The 24384-nt window shown below is 46.5% G+C and overlaps 1 protein-coding gene across 1 annotated transcript in view; it reads right to left on the bottom strand.

Moving 5' to 3' along the window:
* Positions 1 to 24384, bottom strand: part of GALNT17 (polypeptide N-acetylgalactosaminyltransferase 17) — a 221134-nt gene that overhangs the window by 113161 nt on the left and 83589 nt on the right. Inside the window, exons 4-5 of the mRNA XM_064467721.1 lie at positions 15338 to 15512; positions 12401 to 12598 (exon numbers count right to left, since the gene is read on the bottom strand). Coding sequence (XP_064323791.1) covers positions 12401 to 12598; positions 15338 to 15512 — 373 coding nt within the window. The remainder of the gene's footprint in view (positions 1 to 12400; positions 12599 to 15337; positions 15513 to 24384) is intronic.

Below are 24384 nucleotides of genomic sequence, written 5' to 3'. Positions count from 1 at the left end.
ATTGTAATAGGGGAAAAAAAACCCAAAACAAAACCAAACAGCTTTTTTCCCCTATAAAGAAGCCAGAAACATGAAATCACATGGTCATTAAATTCCACGTGGAAACTGCATTTGTGGAGAATCTCTGACGAGCTCTGGGAAACCTGTCAGATGCTCTTTTCTCCCAGGGCCAGACTTGACAAGAACACCGACACTAAACAGGGAGTGTGAGAAGGCAATTATAAGGTGCACGTTTGTGAAAATGATTGATGGCTTTTCTAATTGCAAAGAAAAACAGAGCGGCGGTGGCGGCAGCGGTGATGGTAACAGAACGGGCTGTTGCCTTTGCAGACATCAATCTAATGCTTAGCAGAGTAAAGGGCTCTTTCAAAACACCTCCAAGCATTGACTTTGGGAAGAATTTACGAAGACTAGCCAACCGAGCCTCCCTGTCTGCAGGGAGCGATGACCTCTCCGCAGGCTCACCTGGATTCGGGATGCCCACCACGGAGGAGCCCAACCCTCTGCCTGACCTGTGCGAGAGCTGGGACACCCACCTTCTCCCAGCACCAAAACCTCCTCTTCAGCCCAGTGCTCCCATTTGGACAGACCAGCTTGCTGCAACTACAAGACCTTTGGGTCTTATGGCACCATGCAAAGCTGCTGACAGCTGTTCACTTAAATATTTCGTGTCAGGTTTTTTTCCTCTCTCCCAAACTTTTTTCCTGAAGGGAAACCACAGAGAGAGACAGAAAGGGTAAGGAAGGAGAACACCACGCTATGCTGGCACTTAAGCAGCAATGCTATGGAATATCTGATAGTGCTACAGGCTGTGCGGGGTCAATAGAGATGCCATGCCAGGCGACTACTGCTGCCTCCATGCTTGCAAATTTAAAGATAGGACTAAAGAAGGGAGGAGACCTGCTGCAGGGCACATGGAGGGCTGCTCCCCGCAGGGCGGACAAGCCCGGTGCTGAGCCCAGCCTCCAGCCCTCCTTACAGACAGCCCATTTCTTTGCTTCAGTGGAGCAGGCTTGGACCAGTTCCCTCTCCCCCCAAAAAGAGGTGAGTTTGCCCAGGCATTAATTAGAGCAAAACAAGTGCTAGTCAGATCAAGCCAAGAACAGCCCCAACCTGACTGCCCATTAGCACGTACCTGCTCACCTTCTACAGGTCAGAGCAGCTACAGGCAACTGGGATCCGAGAAAGGTGTTCATGAAACACCACCGTCTCTTCCTCAACCATCGTGTCGAGGCAGAGAGTCGGCCAGAGAGCTAATCAGAGCAAACTCTGCTCCCGGTCTCCCATTTCCCTGGAACAGTCTCTTGCTCTCCCCAGATCCCCTTGGGACTGGAAGCACAACAGGCTTCTGATCTGGGGACTCAAAAAATCTTAATGAGCTGTGAGGACTCCTCCCCACCCCATCCCGTCGGATCCAAATACATGAGCTGAAGTGGGGGAGCTCAGCTGGGGAAGCAGGAGCAGTGATGACCCAGCACCTCTCCAAACCTTTTTGGATCGGCACAGCTGATGCTCTTCGATAAAGCTGCTACAAATGCTGTAGCATAGCAAGGCTTCACCAGCCAACAGCGCTTCTGCAGGTAGGCAGCCTCTCCATCCGCAGCGTAAAGCCAGGCACCAGGCTGTCACTGCATGCTGTCATTTAAAGGCATTCATGAGAGCTGCATTCCAGAGCCTCAAAAAACAGTAACTAAAACATGTTTGAATGTGTTTTCATTTACATATGAAGGCAAGAATGCAAAAAATCATTGGCAACACTATTGTCTGCCAGTCCTCATTCTGTTCTTTGAAGGAACCCAATACACATAACTCCACCAAGGGCTGTACAAGAGCAGCCTGGCTGCAGAAGGCAGCAAATACCAACTCTTTAGTGCTTTTTCCCCAAAGACTGGGAGGCAGGGAGAGGGTGGGTGCACCCAAGTGCGTGGGGCTGGGGGATCACCACCCTGGAGTACCATGCCTAAGAACTCAACCACCAGCCTCTTGTCAAAGCCTTAATTCCAACCTGTGATGCTCTGGAGTTTGAGCTTCTCTGATGTGTTGCTTCCTGTGACAAATGATGGGGCCGTGGGGACTGTGTCCCGGAGACAAGCCATCTCTTTCAAAGCTCAGTGTTCAGCAGTGATTCTTGCACCCGTAGGGCGCGTGTGCATGGCCCATTGTGAACAGCAGCGCTTGCTAGACACCAAACTTAACAGCACTCTCAAAGCTACTGCTTGATCCAGGCATGAATTAACGGTAGAACAAATCCTCCCAGGAAAGTCCTGTCTGCAGAGTAAGCAGTGATTGACTGGAGAGAGCTGGGATCCAGGATGTTTATCATGCATGCCAGGCCATCCACACAGCCACTTCCCTCTGCTGCCACCAAATCACACCCTACCTACAGCTACCCTCTGCCACCTTTTTTCCTTCCCTTATTCCCTAGGCAACTTCTACTTTATCAGATGTCCTTTTCCACACCACCACACGGTCCTCAAGATCCCACACCATTCATACCTGCTGGTCCACACGAGCCCACTAGCCTGGACCCACTCTTACACGTGCTACAGCCAAGGCAGCAGGCAGGGGTCTGCTGCCCCACACAAGGAGGTTCGCCTTCTTGATCTTATCCCGTTGCAAAGTGAAAGGCCACCACCAAGCCTAACTGGCAACATTACCTCCAACTTCCCAGAGAAGCCCTAAGAAACCAAACTGAAATGCCAGAATTTTAAAATACTCAAAGACCTAGATTTTCAGGGAAACACATGCAAGACAAGCTCAGCAGTGACCTAAACAAGCGACAGCAGCAAAACCATTAGGAACTGGCAAAACTGCCCTTCTCCAGCTTTTTCCACTTGCAGATTTCCAAATCTGAATATTTGCACTAGAAACCAGGGACGAAGAGGGGCAGCTATAGCTGGCTGGGCTTGCCAGCATGGAGACTGGGCGCTTGCGACTGCCACAGCTGGCCAAAGCGAGCACGCCGAGACACGACCGCAGCCTTCTGCTCCGCGCCTGGCAAGCCTGGGTTTAATGCACAACACCCCAAGATAAGTTTTGCCCGTTAAATACGCAAAGAGCAAGCCTGCTCGCACCCACGTGCTATCACAGTGCTTGTAAAGCATGTACATTTAGAGATTTAACCTCGAGAAGATTTAATTTAGACTATCCAACACCAAGCAGCAAGTCAGTGCTCTGGGCAGGGAGGGAATGGGATAGTTCATAAAAGCCTCCCATGTTCCCAGGCAGAGGCAGCTGGGAGCTCCCAAGGCATCAAACACTTATTGCTTCAACTGATGGATATGATAATAAGGATCTATTTTTCCTTTAATTTAAACTATGCCTATTTATGTGCCACTGACTGAAAAGGACAGTGAATTAAAGTGCACATGAAAGAAAATCATAGCCCTCAGCACTTGCTCTCAAACACTCTTTTAAGTCTGTTTGATGAAGGGCTGCTATATTTTGTCACCGAGTGCAATTGGCTCGATTATCACTTCTTTGTTTTGAATGCCCACCTCCAAAGTCATTAAATACTTGCTTCTTAATGAGAATAGATTGGTTTTGGCCAATAAATCACTTAAATGCCAGCTGCCAAAGAAAAAGAAATTCAAAGCACCAAATTCCCCCAACTCCTTTTTGCATATTTTCCCCTTGGTTTTGGATTTAGAGAGAAAAGACGTTTGTATAATCCATCAACGGCAGCTTTCTCCTGGGGGAAGTGTGAACAGACCACAGAAAAGGCTCCATTTGGCTTTGACTTGCAAAACCACTTCATGGACTACTTTGAAACAATTCAGTCAGTGGGATATGAGCTCTGTATATTGGTGTTGCCCCAGATTGTTTTGTTTTTATTCATAAGATTATTTCAGTGAAAACAGGCAGACTGAAGCCTAATTTTACTAGCAATTGTTAAATAATTCAATACCCATCTTTTCTGTCTCTTTAATGCCTCTGAAAAAATCAAACCCCTTCACAAATTAAAGGCCAAATCCTGTTTACTCTTTCTTTTTTTAAAGCAACTTTGACATCAATAAAGACTGTTTCTATGACTTGAGCTCAGATTAAAAGTTCTGTCAGTTTGAGTGGGGTTTTTTGTATTTTTTTTTAAATCAGGAGCCTGCTTTTTCTTTTAAATCAAAATACTTCTTTTATGTAAAGCTTTCAAAATACAAAGGCAAATACTTCCAGTGTAGTCACCTTTCTTTCTGTATGGAAATGAACTATGTTAGCATTTTATACTGATAAAATATGACACCTTTCAGGAAGGAGGATTTGTTCCCTGCACCCTCAGTTCCCCTCCTGAAGGGACAAGTCCACAGGCTAATTGTCCCTCACCCAGTTTTAAAGGCTTTTCAGGAAGAACCCCTACTGGCTTCGGTGTTTGAAGGAGGACTTGAATCTTTACCTGCAACACATCTTCAGTTTAGCCAGAGAGTAGTGGTTTCATTAAAAAAAAAAAAAAAGCCCCAGCTCAGGGCTGCAAAGGGAGTTAAATCTGCACCAAGGTGGCCTGAAGGCTCGGGGCTCAGGGGATGGGTCTCCTCCGCCCCAGGAGAAACAGAGTCTTCTCTGGGGCAGCTATTTAATACTGCACCCAAATCTCAGCCCATGCTCCAAAATGGTCTACCTAAAAAGTGCACAGATGCTGCCTTTTCAAGGTCACTTTGCCAAACCAGCCAAGCATCAGCCCAGTTGGGTCCCTCCATTGCGTCCATGCAACAACATGGCGGTGTCTGTGCTGACAACATTGGCCATGATGCTCCGAAGCTCCAGAAACGTCGATCCTCCCCTCTAGAAGATTTTCTCTAATTCACAGAAAAAAATCACATAGCTTGTAGGGTCTACTCCCAAACCCTGGTGTTCGGTGGGAATCTTGCCACATTTCAGTGAGGTTTAGGTCAACCCCAGCTTCTGGATGAAGCCAACATTTGCAATCCCAAGGACAGCCTTACAAAAATAAAACAGTCTTCTGAAAGAAGATTCAGCACTAACATACACAGAGACAGCTAGTCATCACACGGGCTACTGCTAACCAGCTACATATGCTTAAATCTCAGGTGCCCCCTCAGCAGAGGCTTTATAGTCTTTCAGGCAGTGACATAAATCTGTTCATCTTGTTAAATCTGACAGTATTACAAATTATTAGACACCCTTCTTTTATGCTTTGCACTAAATTATGTATGATTAAAAATGACCAGATGAAGAATTCATCATAAAAAGGCGTGACACTGCGTAATCTGAGCTTCGCAACGTCCAAAGCAGGTTTCTCACACCACGGGGAACCACTGCAAAATCTGAGATCTTAAAATTAGCACGTCAGTGAGTGAAAGTCACTTTGTACAGTGAGTTGGGGGTCGCTTCTCCCCACTACCTTTAAAATAAAAATCAGGGAAATCCATTAAATGTTGGGGGTTTGGTGTTTTGTTTTGATGGGGGTTTTTTGTCTCTCCGAGTATAAGGCTTGGAGGAGAATCAGGCTTCAAGGAACAGAAAGCATTTGGGTGGTCAACACAGAGCTTTGTTTTCTTTGAGCTGCTTATGAAAGGGGGCTTTAGAAGGTGAGACAGATCTCCAGTACCATTATTTTATCTTTGTGTTTAAATTTTATATGAAGCCATTAAAGAGCTCTGTAAGCATTCTGCAGCTGTTGTGTCCTTCGCACACGTCCCATCCCTCTAAGCAAACACCCACACACAAGTATCTTCCCAGACATACCAGGTAAGGTTCCCAAACGCAAGTTATCATGATCACCCCACGTCTGGCACCTACGGAAATCAGCTTGCCCCTTGACTGCCAAAGCAGCTATGCTAGAAGAGCGAGAACACCTTACAACTGTCTTCATAGAGAACGGGACTTTTCTCAAAATTTGTAGATGCTAATTAAAGTCAGGAAGCACTAATTTTAAAAAAATTCAACATTCTGTATGAAGAGTTTTCTAGGAAGTTTGGGATTTTTCATAACAAGCCAACAGAAACCAAGGAAGCAACCCTTGAAATTCTGCCCTGTACTCACACGTCACCCTATGTTTAACCGTCTGCAACATCTCTGAGTGGCTGATAAACTCAGTTGCCTTCTGGTAAACTGCCATGCTGAGTACTCAAGTGTTGGTGAAAATACTTGTAGTAGTTTAAGCAAGCCTGTCTAAACCTATTTATGGAGGTTTTAATGTGCTGCCATAACATGCTCATCCCAGCCAAGGTGTGGATGCTCTGCAGGGACAAGGTGTCCCATGCAGAAAGGTCCACTTGCATCATTCTGCGTGGCTGTAGAGGTTATTCCCGAGAACTGTTCTTACTCCTATGGCTATCTCAAGGTTCGTGCGTATATTGTGTGGACAAAAATTCCAGGCTGTAACAGTTGCCTGGGAGAAGTGTCAGTGGTTAGGCTAAAGGAACAAAGAACTCACCATTTATTAAATTAAAATAAAGAAAACACCAAGATTTTTGCTTTTGAAAGCCATCACGGGACGATGGCTGCTGAAAGCACTAAGGAAAGACACTAGTTAGTGGTTTCTGGAAACTTTTTTATATACACACGCATATTAAAAATATATATACATAAAAATATATCTAATTTCACCACAAATCCCTATGGTCTTACTGCAAGTGAAATGCACAGCAACCAAAGTAAAAGACCTCAACACCATTTGCAGTCTATGACTGAGAGAACAGTTTATATTAAACAACGCAAGCATTTTGTTAAGTAATAGGGTTAGACACCTTCTCTCCACTTACGTGTCACATTCAATAACCTAAAACCAAGTCTGTTTTATTTTTACCCATCTCGACCTCTGCATCATTTACACAACCGGGATGAGAGTTTGCTTTTTCATCAGTATGTTGCAAGAGCAAATCCATTAGCATTTGTGAGGCTGAGATAACAGGTAATTGGGTGGGTTAACTCAAATTATTTTCATGTTTAAAAACCCCCAAACCTAGCAGCCTTTCTATCCTTTTACAATCCATAGCTCTCAAAACTGATTTCCTCCTCACAGTGAACTTAATACTAATTAAATGAGCTTTTGTCTTCCAACACCAGTAAAGATTAAGTACCACAAAACAGCTGCAGCAAAGCCCTATCCAAAGTGCAATTTAACCTGCTAGCTGGTTCCCAGCTGGTACCCCACTCACCACAGGCTTGGAAAGAGGCTTCTTTGTCATCTCTGAAGTCACCCGAGGGCTTCTTCAGCCCCAACACGTTATGAGGGGTTGCTAACTAATGGCGCTATTCAGCAGTGCTTTTGCCGCTTGGACTCAACCGATCCACCCAGCCAAGTGTGGAAAACACAAAGAGAAAATCACAAAATGCATTATATTCTAAACAATCCATCGTTTGGGACTAGTGGGGCCACAGTGCTGTCTACGGATTCACCAACCAAGCAGCAAAGATTCAAGTTTCTTCTCTCTGGTGGGTTATGGGAACTACTTCCAGCAGAGGAGTGCAACAACCCCCATTTCCACGCTCAGGTAAGTGTCCCCTCATCCTCAAGGCTGCTTAATATGCACTTTCTGCTTGCTTGGCTTCTTGAAGAGACACAGATGCAAGAGTGCATTTAATTGTTTTCCTGAATCAGACCCCTGGAGCCAGCGATATCTCACATATGTAATTATAAATCATGAGTCTCGCAACTGAAGCGCAGTCAGCACATCTAGCCATCAATCTTCCAGATATCAGTTATTTCTCCAAAGCTTCTTTTTGACAAAACCTGATGCATCATGAATTAAGGCAGAAGAAACTGCTGCCGTTAAGGTTCACAGCCCGCCGACTGCGGCAGCAGACAGGCTCTGTCCCCTGAGAAGCCCAGAAAACACTCAGGCTTTGCCAGGCGGGAAGTGAATTCCTGGAGACCAGAGAAGGCAGATCCCACCCACGCCCAGATCACATCATCAACCCGCAATTTCACAGCATTTTCAAAGACGTTTTTTGGACTTCCCACAGGACAGAATTCCATTTTTTGTTACACTCGTTTACTGGACTCTCGATAAACACTGATCAACGTATATCGTTAATAACAAAGGATGGGATAAATCATGGCTACATCTCCTAGAGCAAAGTATGTCTACTTATCTATGCAAACATGTATTCATTAGCACCATTTGAACTAGGAGATCAAACTATCCCTGCAAGAGCTCATGCTGATGAGGATTGGGATCTGTATGATGACCAAATCAAATGTCACTTACTGTCTGCCTGTTCTGCGAGAACTAATTTAGACACGATACATTGCGCTATAATCACAATTTTATCTTCTGGGCAGAGGTGGGCAGAGGAAGCCTGTAAGCCTGGCAAGGAAAGCCTAGCTGTGAAATGCATGCACTTCTGAGCGCTAAGACTGAGGGTATCTTTGTGTATCAGGATTTTAAATGTTAACGGGGAAAAAAAATACAAAATAAGATGTGTTATAGAATAGTGGTATTACACTGGCATCCCTCCTAGGCATTAAGAGAGACTATTTCATTTAGGGAAATTATTGGATAAAGCAGGAGCCTGTCGCCAGTTTGAGACTGGGCCATATTTTAGATGGGTTTCATGCCATCAGCTCTCTTTGCCTGGATAATTATATCTTGTGAATTATCCATGAGAGAAAATTGCCTCCAAACGTATTCACACAGCTGTCTGTCTCCAGTCTCCGCCGCTGAGTATTTGGTAGGGGCTGACACTGGAGCACCCCTCGCAGGCAAGGGAACTTCTCTTGGGGCTGCCATAATCCCCAGCATCAAGAGAGTAAAACAAAAACAAAAAAACCCAGAACCAACTGCCTTACTTTGCTCCCACTCTTCTATCCTAAGATGCTCTAAAAAACTAATGTACCTCTGTATACTATAATTTCAGAATTTCCTCTAATCCCATGCATAATTACATGCAGTACTGCGCTGGTATGCCTTTTGTGCAAATATTGCCATAAAGTGCATAGCTCTCATAGCATTATATGACAAAAAGATAACTGTAGTCATTTATTTCTGGTCTGTATGTGGTTACACAACATAATGCAATGAGATGGTATTTTTCATTAGCTTTTTGTTGTGGACACTACCCATTTATCTTTCTCATAATCCTTCCCCTAGTGCATGTTAACAATGTTATTTTAGTAAGTTGTTTAATTATTTAACATCGCTGGGAGCCTACCAGGTTTGTAACAGAAGCCCTTTCCCAGAGCACGCTTTGGAGGCAGCGCCCTTCCACCCTGCCTGCTTTTAACCCGAGCCCCAACTCCCACACACTGTGGCCTCAAGCGGCCGCATCCACATTACAGATCCCAGACTGGTGGGGGTCGGAAGGGACCCCTGGAGCTCACCCCGTCCCACCCCTGCGTGAGCAGGCACCCCCAGAGCAGGGGCACAGGGCCGCGTCCAGGCGGGGGGTGAATGTCCCCAGGGAAGGGACCCCACAGCCTCTCTGGGCAGCCTGTGCCCCTGCTCTGGCACCCGCACAGGGAAGGGGTTTGTCCTCATGTTCAGGGGGAACTTCCCGTGTCCCAGCTTGTGCCCGTGGCCCCTTGGCCTGGCGTTGGGCACCACTGAAAAGAGCCCGGCCCCATCCCCCTGACACCCACCCTTCTGATATTTATAATCGTTGATGAGATCCCCCCTCAGTCCTCTCTCCAGGCTGAACAAGCCCAGGTCTCTCAGCCTTTTCTCATAAGGGAGATGCTCCATCCCCTGATCATCTTGGTAGCTCTGCGCTGGGCTTGCTCCAGTGGTGCCCTGCCTGCCTTGAACTGGGGGGCCCAGAACTGGACACAGGACTCCAAATGTGGCCTCACTGGGGCAGAGCAGAGGGGGAGGAGAACCCCCCTCGCCCTGCTGGCCACACTCCTTTCCATGCCCCCCAGGGCACCGCTGGCCCCCTTGGCCCCAAAGGCCCGGTGCTGGCTCAGGGTCACCTCGCTGCCCCCCAGCACCCCCAGGGCTTCCTCAGCAGAGCCGCTCCCCAGCAGGTCCCCCCCAGCCTGTGCTGGTGCGGGGGGTTGTTCCTCCCCAGGGGCAGGACCTGGCACTTGCTCTTGTTAAACCTCATGAGGTTCCCCCGGGCCCAGCTCTCCCGCCTGTCCGGCTCTCGCTGGGTGCCAGCACAGCCTCTGGTGTATCAGCCGCTCCTTTAACAAAGTCAAAGCGGATGATCACAACGTGCATCCTTGTTGCTTCTAGCTGACTGTCTCCATAAGCCTTCTCTGATCTCTAATTCATTGGTGGTTCAACTCAGCAGTGCTCAAGAGCTGAGCAGGCAGATCCTTGGAATTACGAGGCTGAAGATGCCGTGGAGCTCACAGGGCATCACCAGCTCCCAGCTTGTCTCCAGAAATGGTGAACAGAGTTGCAAGAAACCCAGAGCAGACCGAGAAACTTATCGCACCTGCCAGCTCCTCCTAAGCAGTAAATGTTTATGATCTGCTTAAATGTAGAAATATGATGCTAAATATCCTGTCCAGATTTTAGCAACATCTCTTTTTAAAAGACAAAACAAGCACCAGAACAACCTTATATGACATTCTGCCCAACAGAAGACAACTCCCACAGCAAACCCTTCGTTTCTATAGCAGAAGATCAGAAGTACATAGAGCACCAAAGCAGCACGCACTCGAATCTCAGCAGTACCTGCCGGCTTTCAGCACTGGACCAAGGAGAAAACGTGTCTTGTCTTGGTAGATCTGGAGACATGTGGAAGTGTCAATATCCGTGTGACCCCATTTATACCTCTGGCCTTGGCGGCTGTCTTTGTAAACTGGTTCATATCTGGGAATCCTGGGGCAAAGCTACAGCCTAAAAAGCTTGACATCCTCCTTGCATCATGTACTGACCTCCCCACTCTGCCTCTTCACAGCCATCCAACCCTTCAGCTGCCCACAGCCCTTCTCCTCCTCACTCTCCTTACCTTGTCATCTCCCCTGCTTCAACCACGAGCTTCCACAAAGAAGCCTGCCCCTCCCCATCTCTCTCCACCATGACTTGCCCTCCTTATCCTCTCCCTAAGCGCGCTGAAACGGAAATTAAAACCATGTTCGTGTAGGACAATATAACGGAAGGTCACACCATATATTTAGATGTCATATAGGGGTGGGCCCAGTTTCCTCAATGTACCTCGCCTGACAGTTTCTGAACCACAGCAAGCGCCTGGGGTGGTGTCACAGTCACGGGGAACATCCCACGTGCCCAAAGCCCGACTGCTTCTCCCAGCTACAGCAGTTTAGTCTAAGAGGTGGCTGTTCTTTGCAACACTTGACTTTTACACCCACTGGCTGAGAGGCTTATCCCAACAGAACTGGTCCACTTTTACCATCCTCCAGGGGCACCAGTTTGGGCACTGGAGTCAGACGGCCACAGGGACTGCCAGCACTGCACCGCTCGTGCCTCACTTGCAAAGGCCTAATTGAATTCCTCAGCTTCACCTTCTGTACACCCCAGCCTTGCAGCCCCTCCTTTAACAAGTCCCACAGCTTGCATTTGGTTAAAACAACTGTTTGTTCCTCAAAGACTTGATCCCTGTCCAGAACAAACTGTCAGTTCTTCCACTGATGGCTGAATATGCTGTCTGGAACAAAGGAGCCCAAAGGGATAAAGAGTCTCCGCGTAAAAGGGAATAGACCTAATTTCAGCTTCCAGGGATTATATCATTGACCAGAGCACAGATATTTTGGTTCAGGATTCAGATCAGGTTTGGATTTGCACATATGCATCTGTTATATACCCGAGGACAAGCCTTCTCCATATTAACAAATTTAAGAGCAATATATCCTCTTCACCTGGCCAGAAAAGTGCTCCTGATCATAGCATCGCTTCTGATATTTAGAGGCTGTCAAGGGAAAATAATTGACCGCTGCATACAGGCCAGAGCCGCCCCAGCTGCCCCCCCACACCAAGCTATTCCCTCCCCTCCTGCTTTTGTCTTCTCCGATGAGGCTTGTCCCACACTTGAATTCCAGAGGGGCTGGGGCAACATTTCAGAGCTGTTGACCCTATAAGCTGAAGTGCTGGAACAACCTGAGATACATATTTAGATAGTTTGCCCCGAGAGGAGATTTACTTTTTGTTCAAGAAAAAACAGCGCTGTATTTCATGAATTCATGCTCAGTTCATTACACAGGAATAATCACCTCATTCCTTATGATTTGCAAAAACTTAATGCTATAATTAAGGTAAAGCTACTTTGTCGTAAGGAGTTAAACATAAGACTGTACAAATCCACACAGTTCCTATACTTCCCCAGCAATTTTGCATCTTGTTACCAAACAACAGCCCTTTCCAAATGCCTTCACCCTAGCAAAACCCCTCCGGGCTTGTGTTACAGCCTCTCTGAGCTGGCTCATGTTATGATACTATACCCAAACCCCGTAACCTGGCTCCCTCACTTTACCTTTCTGCATTTCTCCTCATCGCACCCCGCTGACGGAGGGCGAATGGCCGCGGGCTCTGCGACGTACCTGATCGGCAGCGAGGGGTCTCCAGCATCCCACCAGTCCTTGGGGGGGCTGATGTACATGCACCACAGCTCCCAGCTGTACCCGTGGGCAGAGTTCTCGTAACGCTGCACCTCGAAGTTGTCCTGCTTGATGTTGTCTATGGAGGGAAGAATGACCCTTCTCCGATTTTCCTGAATTCGTGAAAGTACCGGCTCAGCCCTGAGTAGTGTTAAAAAAAAAGGCACAGGAAGGGACTGTTAGTTTAATTTCTCCCATAATTTGCAGATGGACACTGTAGCTTTCGTACAGCTTGTGCACTTAGATGAGGGTAAGAAAACAGGCGTTCTTGTCACCATTCAGTAGACAGAAGGGCATAATGTGGACTCCTCTCTGCTCCCATTCACCAGCAGCATCGTGTCTTCAGAGAGACACAGCAATACCCAGCCTGAAGAGCCCGGACACTGTCACGAGGCTCCTCTCAGAGTCAGCGAGTGCCCCCAGATTGCAACGCACCAGCCTCTGTCTCACCCTTCCACTCGCCCATGCTTTTATGAGCACAGAAATCACATCGAGACACAAGGCATTTGTGCTGCCAAGTTTAAAAGGTTATTTCTGAAAGGCTTGCCAAGCTTTGTCAGCCACAAGGGAGATGCTGCAAGAGGCTTCAGCGCTTCCACTTGATGGGACTTCCCACCCAGACACATCCCTTGCACGGAGCTGCCGTCGGAGCGCAGGCACCAGCCGCCTGGCACAGAGCTCAGGTAGCCGCAGACCTGGAGGTTTGGCAAGGTTTAGCACTCTCCTACACATCTGACTACACAAATTCATGGACCAGCTAAAGCTATCAGTACAAAAAAAGAACTATTTCCACAAAATAAGGCATTAAGCTGTGGAAATTAACTAAAGCCTCTGAAACTGGACCCTATCTTTTCCTGCAGAGCTAGTAAACCATGTTTTCTCTGGTGTGCTGGTTTTAAAAAAAAAAAGGCATTAATAAGTAACAAATCCATATTCTGAACTTTTTAATTTTCAGAACGTCCATGTTTTTAAAAACTGAGCTTTCTTGACATTGTTACTAAGGTAGCAATAAAATCAGATGATACGTTAGTGAAGAGCCGGTTTCGCAGCATGGGCCGAGGGCACAGCCAGGAGCGGCTCAGCGAAGGTGCTCCATGACCACCCGGAGGCTCTTTCCATACAAGAGCTACGGACCGTCAAAAGAAACAGGCTCAGGATGGACAACAAGGAGTTAACTCTTTCCAGAGTGGGTAGCTAAGCTGTGCAACACCTTTGCCCAAGGATGCTGTGAATGCTCAAAGTTTACATAGGCTTAATAGATAATAGGAAAAAACTCATGAGAAATGCAGTGAGGGTTGCTAAATACATAGAAACTGTGTCTGCCCTCACATCTGCAAATTGTTGGACTTCGGTAGCACATTGGAAGAATATCATATGTGCTAGGCCTGCCCATATATGCTTTCCTAGGCTTCTGGCTATAGTTCGTGGCATAACAGGAGGCTAGACCGGCTCTTGGTTTCCCACAACACGGCTGCCCTCGCGTACTTCTGTCCCACACAGGTAGTTATTCTGTGTAAAGCTCTGATGTGCGTCTGCAGGGCAGCGGCACGCAGCTTCCCGCGCTGCCACGCACGTATAGACACCCTGCAGGAAAGCACAATCCACACGGCGGGAAGGCCGGCTCAAACTTCCCTTCTGTAAAGCAAGGCCATGAAGGACGTGTTTTGTTTAACCATGCTTTAACTAGTCCAAACTTCCCTCAAATCCAAAAAGACACATCCCTGGGCAGAACCGGGTAAAATATTGAAAGCCATCTGAAGGGTCTTTTATCCCTTGGGACGCAGTTCGAAGACTCTATAGCTACAAAATTGATCTCAGAGACATTCAAATACGTCCAGAGCAGGGGGTGTGCTCACCTCTGCAGCCCAAGAGGCACTGACCAAGCTGGGCTTAGACTGCAAATGCAAGGAGCAACATGCAGCCTTGGTGCCTCCAGTGACAACAGCGGGTACGTAACGCCAGAGCGAGCCCAGCCCACGCTGCAGAAAGGCTTGCTCTCTATTCCTAGAAAAGCTGTTTCAAGAGCGCAGTAAATGGGAACTTCTTCTGTATATCAAGAAAATCACTTGCGAGGCCTTAATGGCCTGAAGAACAGAATGTTTAGCTGGGAATGCAGATATCAACATAAGAAACAGCTCTTAAAGACACCCTTCAGCTGCGTTGTCATTACAAAGAATTCAACAACTGTGCAGAACACTTTCTTTGCAGCTGCTAAAGCATTTTTATTGTGGATGTTACTTCTCTCTTCAAATTAGGTGAAAGTAAGCTGCTTCTACCTCCACTTTTCTAAACATGGACCACTTTTTACATTTGGTTAGAGAAAAAAAAAAAAATCACACTCAGGCTCCTCTCATGATTTAAACTCAAGCCACTTGAGCTCAACTGTTTTGAATCTGTCTGAAAAAAAATCCTTATGAAACACCTTTCACAGCTCCTGCACCTCTGCACTTACTCCTCGCTGCAGGAGAAACAAATCAAGCTAAACCATCTAAGCCTTCCCCAGTGGGATCCAGCTGCAAAGGGCAAAGAAGCAGGAAACACCATCTCTTTCAAGCCCTCGCTGCCTGGGGTTTTTAAAACTTGCAGAAATTACTCAGGGCTAAGGGAATGGGAAATCAACCTGAAGAATATAAGCAGGTGGCAGGGGGTGTGCACGCATAAAAGGAGGGAATAGCAAATAATTACAGGAAACAAGGGCAAGAAAAGGTTTCCCTTGTGTCTTCCCATTATATCTCATGTGGCCATTCAGTACAGAAGGGAAGACAGGATTAATAAAAGCCAGCAGACTTGTTTGCAAACACATCCGTACAAAACAATAGACCATTCCTTGTTTAATGCATCCCACACACTCTAACCATGATCTTAAGGTTGAGCACCTACCAGCCAGCAGTGAACTCCACATGAGCATCAAAAAATCCAGTGATCTGGCCCGTGGCAGCTTTCCAGCCTTCAATACGAGCTCGAATAAGGCCTTCCCTCTTCTGGTTGCGCACCACCTTCACGAGCCCTGGGTATCGTTTATTGACGTATTCTTCTAGCGGCGCCTTCAGTTCCTCTAGAGAAGAAGTGCCAGAGAACCCATTGAAAAGGTGCATCAGCTTTCACCTGAAATAACCCCACTTTATTGACTGATATGAGCAAAACTTACACATCTCTGAGCACCACTGGGAGGGGTATGATCATTTAGGGTCAATCAATGCTGATTTGCAAAAGACCACCTCATGATGGACTGACCACAACCCTTACAAACTCAAGGTTGCCAAAAACATTGCTGTTGGGTGACTAAGGAGCCCAAATGCCACTGTTAGAGGCAAAGGGCGGCAGCAAGAGCCCAGCTGGGCTGCCTTACGATACCAGGGTTATCACCCCACTGAAAAACAAGAATAGAAAGAAGTCACCCATGGATACCAAACACTAGTGCTCTGCATTTCTGATGGAGATTTTAACTGAATGGATTGCTAGAAATGCTGCAAAACCCATCTGAAGTAACTTAAATTACACTAAAACTGTGCGTGAGCTTCACTATCCTTTTTACTCAGCCTCGCTATTACAGTCTTGGCATTTGTTGTATGTTTTCCAAGCTTTGCCACTAGAAAAGTTGAAATTCCCCCTGCTGTTATGATAGCATGGAAGAGATTACAGGCTTCATTCAAAAGATGCTCATACCACGTATCTTCTGTTCAGTGGAAACTGCACATCATTTAATTACGTTGTCTAAGCCTGCATGTGTGCTATGGCTGAGAACATAATGGATCTGTTGGTCTGCAGTCCTTATCAGCATTAGACTTTTTGATAGTTACAAGTGTCGAGTATAAAAGATACACGGGACCTTAAACATGGAAGCATACGAAAGGTTACAATAAGGGGTAACTACTAGCATGTTTTTTCTACAATTTGAAAAAGTTCTAGTGCTCTGCCAGAAACTTTGGTCCTTTTACTTCCTGGTCCATCAGCTAAATGCGCAAAGATCTACTGATGAGAATTACTCTGTAACAGCTAAGCAAGACCACTGGGTACCAACACGGACTTTTAGGACCACAAAAGCAGTTCCTGAGACTGCCTTTTATCCCTACGAGGCTCCAGGACAGCAGAAAATTAAGATAGGGTCTGTGACCCCAAATTACAGCCTACCACCCTTCACACATACTCTCTCTCCAGGAAAAAAAAGTCACCATTAATATAAAACACATGGTAAAATACTTGAGACATATGAGCACATGTGGGTTCCTACATGAAGAAAACATGGCATGGGAGAGCAAGAGAGTAAACAGCAAGTCCCATCTGCTGGGCTTAGCCTGAGAAATCAAAGGAAAAGGGATTATCTCTTCCCTTCCCTGTCTTCTTCCAAGCACATAAAATGTGCTTTTCTTCAGACTGCCTTTCTGGGATGGTTCCCCTTACATATCAATTTCCCAAGTCTCATTTCTCTTTTATGCTGAAGTGGGAATAAAAAGAATAAAGCAAATGAACCCCTTCCTCAATTCAAAGCATCTGCATCACATACATACATAACTCAGCAACTTCCATTTCATGCTGAGCCACTCAGAGAAAAACCAATATTTTATGGAGACAACAACTTTTCCGAATGGTTTTAAGGAGACAGAGATTTTTTGACAGATGAAACCCCACGAGCATAGCACCAGCATCTCACGTGCTTTTGTCAGAAGGTAAGTCAGTAATGCTGCAGACTATGGCATCACAGGCTAGACTGAACAATTAAAACAGCTTTCAAATTGGAGTTTTAATCTCTGTTGAAAGAAAACAGAAAAAAAAAATCTTCTCAGGAATTGTTTGAGCAGCTCGAAGGAGCTTAGAGCTCCAGTGAAACAGGGAAGAATTTTAACATCATGTCTCAAAGGCAGTGAAGGGTGAAGCCTGAGAGATTCCCACGCCCACCATGCTGTGTAACAGACAGCTCGTCAGAAACTCCCTGGGGAGCCACAGCTGCATCCTCCTCCTTTCTGAAAGGACACTGGATGCCAACAGGTGAAGAACTGATCAGCTGAGAGCACAAAGACCAGTACAGCACACCCACGCACCTGCGAAACAGCACGAGGTGACCCTGGAGAGCTGGTGGAGAAGATGCTCACAATCAGCATCATTCTGACCCACCACCCCGTCCCTTAGAAGCCAGAGTGCCCCTCTCATGCCCACAACGCATGCCCAAGCATCCCTAATGGGCTGCTACTCAAGTGGGTACCCGATGAAAGCATTAAACAAACATGGGAAACATGGTTCCAGACCTTCTCTCCGCTAAAGGCTTCCTGTACAACCTTGCACAGATTTGGGGGGGTTGGGGGGGTTTGCTCCCTGCCTTCCCTCCCTGTCTGGCTCAGCCCACATCACATGCCTTTTGGGTGCAAATTCACCTTTCTTACGTGCCTGTGCAAGCCCTAATGGAGAGGATGGCTGCACATCTGTGCTCGCCTTTGCCAGCCTCTCGCCCTTCTGAGCTGGTTTGCAGCTCTGTGGGAGGAGGACATGGTGCACAGCAGCAGCTGAGCATTATTTTGGTATTATGAGATACATACTTGGCGCTCAGCTGGGCATCCAGCCAGCGGGCACAGGGATGGGGCGGGCTTTCTATTTCATTTCTCAGCACATCCAGAAAATGCACACCTGGATTATTACATAAAAGTGAAACGCCAGTCTCTGGGAATGCGCTGCAAAACTCCTATTCGAGTATCAAGCCAGCCTTGGCCAAGGTCTCCCCTCACCAATGAGCAGGACTGAAGTGGCTGTGTTGAAAAGCATCAGTGGAAAACCCAGCGCCAGCACAGCCACACTGTCAGAGCTCCCCTGGCCCTGCGGATGCTGATCCTGCAGGACCAGACTTGCTCAGCTCCCTCCACATGAACTCTGGTGGGCTGGAGATCACCACTCGCTTGCAAACCTAACCGTAATCCAAACCATTTGAAGTCTTTCCTAATTTTACCCTGTGCTTTCCTTCACTCGGCAGTCACTTCATTGAGTGCCATTAGAACAACAACTCACGGTGGCTGACGCGCATGGCCAGAACGTGTGGCTCCAGGCTGAGGATGCGGAGAGCTGTTGCATTAAGGTCAGGAAAGGAAAGCTTTCTGTCTCTCATATTAGCTTAAAAAACATTTAATCACCAACTGTTGTACCTTTGCAGCACGTCCCAGAGCTGTAATAGGAAGGTTGGGAGGTCTGAAGTAGTATGCCAGGAATTAAATGACTTGCACTAATGGACAATAGCATATATCCTCACTTAAGGGAGTCAGCTTTCACACAAACCGGCAACATGGCCTTGGATCTGCTATTTTCATGACTTCATGCAAACTACAGCAGGGGAGAAACCGTCTCACGGTTTGGATAACTTGCTGCCATTCTCCTCTCCTCTGTCTTGCGCAGAGACATAGCAGTGCTTTCGCCCCTTCAGCTCATTGTTGAAAATTAGCATATCCACTAGATACTGAGCCAATGACAATTTTAGCATGATAATCCTCCCAGCATTCATAAATTGAAACTCTGGATGCAAAGTAACGACAAAGAAAGTCGGGAGCCAAGATGGGAACAGCACAGTGGCTCCCCAGCTTACCTTCATCCTTCCTAATCAAAGGACCACTTATTTAGGCCATGCACTCATGAGGTATCTGAGCGGGTGGATCTACATGACCTACGCAACCAGTGGTTTGATCCAAACTAAGCACTGCAATGGAATCCAGTGACTCCTTCCTCTTCTGTACCCTGTGGCACTCTTCCCCCCCTTCCTCACTCATCCTTTGAGGAAGCCTACTGGACCACCCTCCAGAGGACACCCACACCATTCCCAAGTCATGTTTGTTAAGGATGCAATCAATATTTAGGCACGGAGGTATTTGCGAACATTTGGTCTTTGCCACTGCATGAGCTACTTCTGGGGAAGATTTGCAGAGAGAAACCCTACTGAAAACGCCAGCAGGTTCAATTTCAATCCTGCCTTTTGTTCTCCATCTGTCCATGTTGATCTTCACTGAAGGGCAGAAGTCCAAGGAACTTAGAATCCAATAGACCTGTTGCTCTATCAAAAAATTGCCAGCTGCAATGACTTATGTTATCTATTGCAAAGTATTTTGTCACCTACCTGAGCTTTCTGGGAAATAGGCCTGCCAGAGAAATAGGACCACCTGATGCCTCTAAAAGATAACCTTGTCACGGACATTAGCCCAGAAGCAACCGCAGGACCGTCAGTGGTCCGCACCACAAATCCTGGCCAAATCTCCCCAAATCCTGTTAAAGTCCCCAGAAGTAAAGGTGGGAACTGCCTGGTGCCACACAAAGAAAGGAGCGAAGACCAACAGCACCGGAGGGGCTGAAGGAACTACCAATAGCAGAAAATTTCTTACACAGCAATGCTCAGGTCGTCCTAGGGAGCAGACCGCACCTCCTCTACACCCTGAAAGAAAACACAGTTGTGTTTGCCAGGCTGAGCTGGGTGGTAAAAGTCTACAGAGCCCAAGGCAGTTATCAGGAACACTGAAAGCTGGAGGACACAGCAGCTGGGAGCATGCCAGTGCCAAGGGGGACACCAGCACTACCTTGTCCCATGCTCTTGCCTCTCTGAAACAACAAAGCCATCACGGGTTGGATTTCTGCAGCATGAACTCATAAAAGAAACTCCTTCAATGGGCAATAAACGAGTATGAGAATTTTTGCAGCAAGACTCTGAGCCAAGTGAGTCTCCGAAGCTTCTGATGTTTGCTTGCAAATATTGAAGAGGAAACTGTGAAAAGGGGAGCAGGTGTATGAATCAATTCTCATACAGGTTACAGGCAAAGCTGGTCCCACTAGGTGCATTCAGCTGCAAGTCTCTGGTTCATTTCGTTCAGCAAAAGCCAAATAGAGGCAAACCGAGGAGGTCGGCAGCTCTCCTCCGTGCCTTGACAGGGCCTGAAAGCCTCAGACATGAACGCCACTGGGACAGCACCAGGTTAGCTGCAATTAAGCAACCCATCTTTAGTTCTAGCAACTGGAATTAGGCACTTGGGCTGGACCAGCGCCTAGGAAAAGCCGATATATGACTCAGCTTCTTGCAATACTGTTTAAAACCTTCCTCTAAACACACGCACACGAAACGCAAGCGAGCCAGCTCCTGGGAGAGCGTGCATGAACCGCTGTTGTCGCTCTTGAAATGAGCTGCAAAACAAGCTGCGATATATCAAGTCACAGCTAATACGTTACACCGAGGTAAATTACAACCCATAGCATGTCTCCCTGACTGTAGCCAGCTCCTTTAAGCCGTCTTTTATCCAAAGGTTTTCTTTTATACCGAGAGGTTTGCTTTTCAAAGAGATATTATCCCTGATTAAAAACACTAAAAGACAGACAGAAAAAAAGAAAGCAGGTGATGATTAAGCAACAGACTCAGACAAAGTGTGCAGCTGCGAGATAACGTAACATCTCAGGGGCACATTGCTGCATCCATCCAACAACCTAGGAAACATGTTATCACTCAGAAACACAACCTGCGCACTGGCTTTGTAATTACACCCCTGCAAACAAACACAAACAAAAGCAGACTCCAAAAAAAGTCTTTACGAAGTATAATGTGCAGCTCAGGGGAGAAGGGGCTTCAGGCTACAACTCCCCGAGCTTCTTCCTTCAAGGAGGGATGGGTTTTTCCCCATTACAATACATCAGTGTCTTTTATCTATTTACAGCTCAGATATAAAGAATCTGAATGACCACGTTTAACTTCTAATCTCTCATTGCATACTTCTATGTTGTGCAGCGCTGTTGTACATACCGCATTACGACAACGAGCAAGAAGTGTCTAATGAGTCTTCAGAAGCCGTTTGTTCCAGTCTGAAAACTACAAAACACCAAAAGGTTTTGATCGTGTCTGTGTAACTAGTTAGCGCTCTACCTGAAGGGCAAACAACAGCCGGGGTGCCCTGGTTATGCAGTTCTTACCTCCATCCCCGGGACTAGTTTTAAAACTTGAAGTTGACTTGGAAATCCCAGGGGTCTCTTAATATTTGGTTTGGGAAAGTGCTTTGTTCTTCAATTACCCATACAAGCTGTATTTCCTCTTCTCATCTGTGCAAAGTGCTCCCTGACAAAAGCTACACAGAAACCCTCCGCATACGCACCCGAGCCACTGACTTTCATGAGCCTTTAGCAACTTTCCCAGCAGCTGCTTCTGGAAACCCAGCAGGGCACAGATTTTGAGCCACTAAGGTCAACCTTCTTTCAGATGCATAAATCTGAGCTCAAAGGCTTTGCTCAGGCTAGAGCAACAAGCCACACACCCATAAAAGTTTTCCCTCAAACCCACACAGCTGCTCACAAAGAAGCTAAAGTAATTCCTTCTCTTGTTCAATCACAGCCACCAAAGTCACACACACACAACCCCATCCTCTGCTTGACACCAGTACTTGATCCTCCAGGATTCATCTCTAAATCTTAGAGCTCATGAGAAACTATTTTCCTGTAATTATTTTCCTGTAGAAGCCAAATCCATATATTGCAACGACTTTGTAATATCCAAAGCATCAACTATACGATGTTGCTATTGCCGCTCACAATTATTTCCTACCATTAGTGGGAACTATACGACAATGTTATTGCTGTTAATAATTCTTTGCTGTCATTGAAGCTCCTTGACGATGCAGAGAGTGAATGCACGGGTCCCAGAGATTATGTTCTGGTTTGTATCATTTCTTTTACATGAGAAAACTAAATTATTACACGCTTGGGAGGAGCCCTCCATAAACATCTGCCAAGCTACCTCATTATCTTCCTTCAAGTCCCTCCTTAAAAATCTCATTTGTCATGATGCCTACAAAGACTCAACAGCATAGTACTGACATTATTAACGAACTCCGCTGGCTAAGAGCATTGCCTCTTTCCCTACAGCCGCTCTCTTCGTATACTTCCATGGCAAGGTTTTTGTTGACAGAGCCACTTTGGTGTTCAGGCGTTGTACAACCCTCAGCACACCCCTGGCCCACATCTGGGGGCCCTGGATGCTCACATTCCTGATTACTCACCCTCTTGGTGGGCTGCAGAGTGCATGTTGCCTAGATGTGTGAGGAGGTTGGGATTTTCCCACCTGATATAGGAATTTCCCACATGATATAGGAATTTATCCCTCAATTTAGGTCACCTACCAGCACCTGCCTCCCCGGATACACAGGTGCCACAAGGCACTCCAACACAAGCCAGGCAGCTTCGTCAGCCTGCAAAAACAGGCTCAAAGAGGAAATCCCAGGGCTGGAAGTGCTTGAGCATGCTACAAGCTTGGCCATCCATCTCACTGCCCTGTCACCACCCTGCCACCATCCAGCCCCATCAGCACTGGCCCAGCCCTTGCAGCAGACAGCCAGGGAAGACGGTGCCTTGCAATCTCAGCAGTGGATAAAGAGATTTCATTCTGCATCCTCACTGCCAGCTGCAGTCTCAGCTTACTGGGAGGGGCGATGCTTTTTGAAAGGATTCATTTCATTGTCCTGTGCCTTTCAGTAGCGTCTCCTGAGTACTTGACTCAATATTAGCCTTGGTGCTGCATACCGAATGATGGGTGAAGGTGGTTTAGAAACATATTTCTTTGTGTGTGGCAATGGGTAGAGAGGCTTAATAATTATTACCGATGGGTTCTCTTTAAAAGCGTTGCTCTCTTCACCCCATTGATACAGTAAAATTTGGAGAAGCAGCATCTTATTTTGGTATTTCAAACCCTCCAAGTACTGGACAATGCTAAATAGTGCAGGTGATCTGTTACTGCAGTTCCTCTTCACTAGCCAAGTAGTTCCAGCTCTGAAATCCCGTGGCTTCACTGGTGCATATCATCCTAGCTTTTGCACTAGAGCTGCTGTGATTTCCATCAGCTGAGGAGCTGCCCTCCTGCTTCTTTTACTGGTAATTATAATTCATCAGCTTTCTATGGTGCTCATTACTGTGGTATTCGAGTGCCTATTTTTACAGGCTTAAGTAGCTTGCTGTATACCATCTCATCTCATTGCAGACAGACAAGCAACCTCCCAGGCTCCCTCTGGAAATGAGCTCTCCACGTCCTGCACCCTCCCTGTTCTTCCCTTTTCATCACAGCATCCACAGCACATCTATTATTTTTTAAAATAATATTAGAAGTATGCAGTACAAATAAAGAAGGCAGTAATCAAAGTAACAACCATTTGCTGTTCTTCATGAAGATTTTAACTACCCTAATAACATTATCCAACTGTATATTGGGAAAAACAAACCGTACAAGAATCAGAGTCTGAAAATACTTCCACATGAAACCACCTCTGTGTTATTAAAAGCCAGAAGGGAAGGTATCGCAACAGCGACAGAGCAGGTTGAGCCAAACACCACACGTGTGTAACCCGGAACACCTAACATCCCCCTCCACATTTTGTCATGGCCTGACTTGAGCAGGTTGGGTGTGTTTTTCCTCCTCTGCCTCTTTACTTATCCTTCTCACATCGAAAATGTAACATTAGAGGAAGGACGGACTCTACCGGGTCCCAGTTCTTAGAAAGCCTGGGACATTATTTTACAGACAGGGAAACTGAGGCACACACAGAGAAAAAGTCTCATTTAAGACCACTGCAAGGGGCCAGAGCAGAACAGCTCACTAGCCTCCAGGGTCTCATCCCTCAACTCTGTGGTAAACATTTAGAGGCACATCTCTGCAACAACCAACATGTTACTATTAGAAACAAGGATACCCCTGAAAGCAGAACTTCTGGATGCTGCCGTGAAGAGAAAGGTAAGATGGCTTTCTGGTTTCCCTTACCCTTCTAGCTTTCTTGTAGAAAGGTCTTGTATCAAAAAAAAAATAAAAATACAGGAAGTATCCCCTGTACAACCTTGGTGAAGAAAAACTAACAGGAACATTTAGCAAGCTGTTCTAGTCATTCAGACAGTACAACCCCTTCAAACTACACGCAGTGTCAGCTTTTTCTCCCCACAAGTCTTGT

The sequence above is a fragment of the Phalacrocorax carbo genome, chromosome 17, assembly GCF_963921805.1.
Source record: "Phalacrocorax carbo chromosome 17, bPhaCar2.1, whole genome shotgun sequence".
NCBI classification, from domain to species: Eukaryota; Metazoa; Chordata; class Aves; order Suliformes; family Phalacrocoracidae; genus Phalacrocorax; species Phalacrocorax carbo.
The sequence above is the reverse complement of the archived record's forward strand: the minus strand, read 5'-3'. Positions and strand labels throughout refer to the sequence as shown.